At 38.9% G+C, this 6,100-nt stretch overlaps 1 protein-coding gene across 1 annotated transcript; it reads right to left on the bottom strand.

Moving 5' to 3' along the window:
- Positions 1-641: 641 nt before the first annotated feature.
- On the bottom strand, positions 642-2,961 carry LOC138670818 (cathelicidin-related peptide Oh-Cath-like). Its single transcript, XM_069758511.1, has 4 exons — positions 2,740-2,961; positions 2,439-2,540; positions 2,133-2,204; positions 642-919 (listed from the first exon to the last, which is right to left on the bottom strand). Exons 1-4 carry the CDS (start codon positions 2,938-2,940, stop codon positions 788-790), a joined length of 507 nt encoding a protein of 168 aa, XP_069614612.1. The 5' UTR covers positions 2,941-2,961; the 3' UTR covers positions 642-787.
- Positions 2,962-6,100: the final 3,139 nt, after the last annotated feature.

The following is a 6,100-nucleotide window of genomic DNA, read 5'->3' as shown; positions in this document are numbered from 1 at the left end:
TAAATATGAGTGTCTGAGCAAAGGGTCTGAATATTTATGACCACATGATATTTCAGCTTTTCTTTTTTATTAAATTTGCAAAAATTTCTACATTTCTGGGGGGGGTGGGTTCAGTCAAGATGGGGTGCAGAGTATACATTAATGTGAAAAAAATGAACTTATTTGAATTTACCAAATGGTTGCAATGAAACAAAGAGTTTAAAATTTAAAGGGAACAGAATATTTTCCTACCCACTGTATCTGCTGACTTTTTTTTCCCCTCTAATCAGCATCATTGTTCTTCTTACCATTATCCTCCATTCAACATATTTTTTCTTTACTTTCTCCTCATGATCATCATCATTTTATCATGTACTATTATAACACCACTCATTCTCTTGGTTTTCATCATCATTCTCGTTACCATCATCATTTCTCCCTACCCTTATAAGCATAATTGATCAATGTCACTTTATTATCCATTATAATAATTATCCTTATCAACTCCCAATTTTTTTATCATCATTTCTCTCTGATTATGGCTATATTCATCTTCCACATTCTCACCATCAACATCATCCTTATCATAACCCCTGATATATACCATCATCATTCAACCTCTTCTTAATCTTCTCATCACTTTTCATAAAGAAATCAAGAAATATTTTCTGCTTCTATGTTTATTTGCAACTTTGACCTTTGGGAATAATTTACTGCTACATTGCATAATATCTGTTTAATAAGAAGAAGTAACAACCTATTACTGAAATAATGTGATGTCAAGACTGACTATGAATGAGCGAGATCTTTACACCTGGATAATCTGAGCTTCATTTTGGTTCTTGCCTGGCCTCCCAATAAGAGTAAAGCCCCCCGTTAGCTTCGGCCGACAAGGCTTCTTCCTGCACGGTTTTCTACTAGACCTCTTCACACGGATGTCCTGGAAGGAAACAGAACAACATTGAAGAAAATAAGACACAGGAATGTTCAGTATAGGAGAGTCCACCTGTCCTTCCTTTCCTTTTACTAGTTACTTTTATTCTAGCTTTTCATTAGTTAATCATGTTGGTTATAGAAGAACTTTGTTTCTCATAATATTCCCACAGGTCCTATGGATTCTACTCATGTTCCATCCTCATATCTCCATTTATAGAAGATTTTAAACACCCCCTCCATACACATGCTCCATGAGTCTCCCTTAATTCCCTGCCACTTGTGTTGTATCAAAAATTCCCAATTTATAAAGTGCAGTTACAGGTCGTGCAGAACCTGGATCCTGCTTCTCCTTGCAGAGACACACTTGTCCATAAGAGACACAGTGAATCATCTTCCTTCTTCAGCCTTGTACCAGAGAAGTGCAGCGATGGCGTGTAAGCGACTAGATCTCTTCCATGTAATATTAAGGCTCACACAATATTGGATAGGATTGATTTCAGAGTATTCTTAGTTATAAACCGCAGTAATTGAGGATGGCCCTTGGAAACTAGTAAGATGAGCTCACAATATGTCTTGTGTCCTCCCATTCTCCAGAAATATGAGTTTCTCTAAACCAACTTGTCGCTCTCCACAAAATATAATGTTACCCCTTAGAGCCATTCTTGTCCTTGCCAAATCAATTTTCCTGTGTTGTACTGATAAGAAGCAAACATCTTGAAACAAGTGTCTGCGTATGGAGTTTCTGGTTTGGCTTCTTCTCCTAAGTCATTTGTCAAGTCGCATTTAAAGGTCAATGTTGACTTTGAGGTTTGCTATATCCAAAAGGAGTTCCTATCCTTTTTATCTTTGAACACAATATTTGCATATTTAAATTCATATGACATGGCCTATAGATCTCCCTATGTCAACTTGGCGCTCAACACAAGGAGAAACTTTACCCCTTAAACCTGCAGAAATATGAAACCTGACATTCCTGCCAGAAACCAATAATTACGTGTTACCTCTGAAACAGACACAGAAGGTGAGGTCACAATGTATAGAGAAGGATGAGACCTGGGGGAGAACAACTAGAAGAAGCAAACAGGAAAGTGGAGAAGAAGCAACAAAGTAGGGAAGATCACAGTGTCTTCCACTAGATCGCAGTGCATAAATCTAGAGCTACAGCGAAAAATGCATAGAATCATGGCGTGTGTTATTAATTATTAATGCTGTGTTACCTTTGTATGACTTATACAGATTACGTCTTCAGGGCCCTCATCACCCAGATCCAGAGAACAAATCTTCACAGCCTGCAAAACAGATACAGGAAATATCATCTACCAATCATGATAATCAAGAACCAAATGTTTACAAATTAATATTTCTTTTCAGTCCTGAAAACAATAGAAGGCTTTGTTCACAAAGTTTTGCATCAGGCCTCCCACTATTTTAGCACTGAGCGCGGTCAGGACGTGACATTTCTTTTTCTCCATTAGAGAACGTCTTTCGTTACAGTTATGTTTCTCATTATTTCTGTTACTCACTCCGTCCACCTTGAAATCACATTTAGATAAATCCACATTTTCAGATTTCAGGCACACCGTCTCTTTAATGATAAAGGATTTTCTATCTGGGTTTTCATCTTCCTGTTAAAAGAAAAGCAAAATGGAAAGAAAAATAAATTTTATTATTAGAAATGTAAAATTAGTTTACTCCAGTCACATACAAAGCTGCAGGGACAAGTCCCCTGGTTTCCTCTCAGCAGACAGCAGTGCATTGTCAGTGCTCAGGTGATAGTTACATAACAAGCTATAAATGAATTAATCTTCATAATCTGTGCTTTACCTGTGGTGGAGCAATGGAGATCTGGTCCAGGGATTTATATAAGTATTCGACCCCCTGCTTCTGGTTGTATAAGTCAATAATATCTCCTATAGATCTTCCATCTTTGGTCCCAGGCTCTGCAGTGTTAGAGAGACAGCCGTGTATTGTAACAGCAGAGAACAGCAGCAGATACAGCCTCCAGTTCCTCATCTTGGCCACCATCGGTAGTAATGTCCGCTCTCTGGCCAGATGCTCTTTTTTATTAAGCTTTTAGTTCCTCATATTCCTGTGTGATGACAAGTGTCTCGCTTACAAATTCATCTATTATGTAATTCACAAATAATAATTTTACTAAATTTCATCATAGAGCTGCTCATTTTGGCATCTGCTCTGGGGTATGATTTAATTTGGAAATTTTGTTGGGGTTCCGTATTCATTTTGGAATTTGTTTTGAAGTCTATATTTATTTCATGGTCTCGTGACTTAATATATTTACAGGGTCTGGGTTCTGTATTATTTAAAAGGGTCTGATCTGGGATCTGAAATAATTTTGGCGCCTGACCTGTAATATCTACATACAGTATATGTAAGGGGTCTAAGCTGGTTCTGAATTTATTAATGCTATGTGCACATGTTCAAGATTTTGATGCGTTTCCGCAGTGTTTTTGGATGAACGGAATTGCAGGAAATCCGCAGTGTGATGCACAAGCAATGATAGTCAAAGGGAAATTGACAATTGTTGTGCACATACTGCGGAAAAAAACACGCAAATTTGCCAGCAATTTATTTTCCGCAGCATGTCAATTCTTTTTGCGGATCTTCAGCGTTTCTGCACCCATTGACTACCATTGTGTCAGGCAAATCCGCAGCAAAACCGCAGGTTTAAAAAGATATGCGGTTTTGCTGCGGAGTTGGGTGCGAGAAATGCTGCAGATGGGGAGGAGGAAGAGTGTGTGGGTGGAGTGTGGGTGGAGACTATGTGTGTGGGCGGAGACTGTGTGTGTGTGGAGAAGATGTGTGTGTCTGTGTGCGGGTGTCTGCGTGTTTGTGTGTGCGGGGGTCTGCGGGGATCTGTGTGTGTGTGTGTGTGTGTAGGCAGGCATAGTCCTATGGGACTACTAGTCCCATCTGGCTATGCCTGCTACAGTGATAGCTAGCTGGATGATGGGACAGTAGTAGTCCCATCATCCAGCTATTGTGTAAAAAAACCACATACACACATACAGTACATACAACATGCAGTATATACTCACCATACAGCTAGTCCCAGAAGCCTTCGATCACTTGTACAAAAAATAAAAATAATAAACCAACAGGAAACTCCCTGTTACGATGTAATCCATTTAATAATGAGTGTCCCACGATGATCTCCCATGGAGAGCTGTCAAATCGGCAGATGTAACCGCTCTCCAGGGGCTCCGGTGATACAATGATGGAAGGTATCCTTCTGCATTGTATCCCTCCACCATCAGGGGTCACTGTCATCGGCAACACTGCGTGGAAAGTTCTCATGCAGTGTTGCCGTAAAGCGTGAGCCTGAACTCTCCGTGATAACACTGGGGGAGCCATTGTCTCCTGTCAGTGGGTCACTGGAGGCCTATAGAGCAGTCACATCTCCTGATATGACAGCTCTATAGGGACACTCATTATTAAATGGACTGCATCGGACCAGGGAGTATTTGTGTTGGTTTATTATTTTTTCTTTTTTACAGGAGATCGAGGGCATCACAGGAATTAGGCATAACAATAAAGATGGCAAAACTGTGTTGTGTTTTATTTCATTAAAATATTTTAAAAAATGTTTTATTTTATTAAAATAATTTATTCTATGTCTTTATTTAAGCCTTTAACATCTATAGAATAAGTAATGGATAGGCGTCTTATTGACACCTCTCCATTACTAAGCCGGCTTGATGTCACCTTATAATACAAAGGTGACATTAACCTCCTATTACCCCATATGCCATGGCTACAAGGCAGTGGGAAGAGACTGACGTGCCATTTATGGGGTGGCTGTATGCTGTTGTTTGTAGCCGGGGGGGCAATATCCATGGTCCCTTCCTAGGCTATGAATATCAGCCCGCAGCTGTCTGCATAACCTTTTCTGGCAATTAATTATATGGGGACCCCATGTCATTTTTAAGGGAGTCCCCCAATTTTTAAACATAATTTTTATTGGTTGTTTTTTTTTTTTTAAAAACAAATAAGTACAATACATATTGCAAGTGTTACTTTAAATTATTACACAGAAATAAAACACTCGTTAATCTTTATAACACAAATAATATTAACATGTCCCCTAATGTCCACATCTAACCCACTTCAATAATTGGAGTCCGACAATCAAATCTAGAACATACACCAACTGATGCCTTTATCATGTGACAAATTTTAATTTATCCAAACTACCACTTAAATCTTCTAACAAATACCAATCTGAATTAACAAAGGGCCTCATTATCTCTTGAATTTCCCCTGTCGACAATAGGGATTCTATGAACACTCTCCATTTTTTGAAAAATCTTTTCGTCATCTTATCTTTATCCCTTTCTGCTTCTCTTTTTTCTAAATATAGGACAGCCATTAGTCCCGCTTTAATCTCTTTTATCCCTGGGAGTAAACTAGCCAACCAATATTGCAAAATTAAACGTTTTGTCACCAAAGCAATAGTATGGAACAGATCATGTAACTGTCCCCCTCTTGTTTTGCCTGTCGTATAATGAAACAACCAGCACATCGGGATAGAGTCTACCCAAATCCCACACATCTGTAGATACATATCTTGAACCATGGTCCAAAGCTCTTGTGTCTTGGGACACGACCACATGCCATGCTCCATATCTGTTCTTGATGCGCTACATTTGGGGCAACTCATCTGCCTATCAGGGTTCTGTGGAGTTGGCGGTATATTAAAGCCACATATTATTTTATGCATTATTCTAAATTGGCTATCCCTCCATTGCTCATTTATGATATGTTCCCTTACCAATTTCCATCCATGTAGTATTTTATGCTCAAGTTCTTCATCTTGCATGAATTTTTCCCATTTGCAAAACACTTTGTCTGACCCTGATGGTCGTAATACATCTCTCAACGACCCATTTATCGAGGAGATCGATATTTCCTTAATGTCTTTAGTGACTAAGTCTCCCCACACATCTGAGTCAACCTCCTTCCTTACATCTTGTAAGAAATCTAGTACATAATGCTTCAGTTGACTATATAGCATCAAATGGAATCCCGGTAGCTCATATTTGTCTAATACCTCAGATCCCGTCAGCCACCGACCTTCCTGTAAATGTAGTAAATCTTCTAGTGTCTGTACTCCTTTTCTAGACCATTCTATGAATAATTTATTTTCCCTTCCCAATTTAAAGGCTGG

Source organism: Ranitomeya imitator, chromosome 3 (assembly GCF_032444005.1).
Source record: "Ranitomeya imitator isolate aRanImi1 chromosome 3, aRanImi1.pri, whole genome shotgun sequence".
Taxonomy (NCBI): domain Eukaryota; kingdom Metazoa; phylum Chordata; class Amphibia; order Anura; family Dendrobatidae; genus Ranitomeya; species Ranitomeya imitator.
This window is presented reverse-complemented; position numbering and strand designations above follow the sequence as displayed.

Coding starts and splice junctions, on each gene's coding strand:
- LOC138670818 (XM_069758511.1), bottom strand. CDS start 2,940: ATGGTGGCCAAGATGAGGAACTGGAGGCTGTATCTGCTGCTGTTCTCT. Junction 2,541..2,739: donor TCTCCATTGCTCCACCACAG/GTAAAGCACAGA, acceptor TTCTTTTAACAG/GAAGATGAAAACCCAGATAG. Junction 920..2,132: donor TCTGTATAAGTCATACAAAG/GTAACACAGCAT, acceptor GTTTCCTTCCAG/GACATCCGTGTGAAGAGGTC.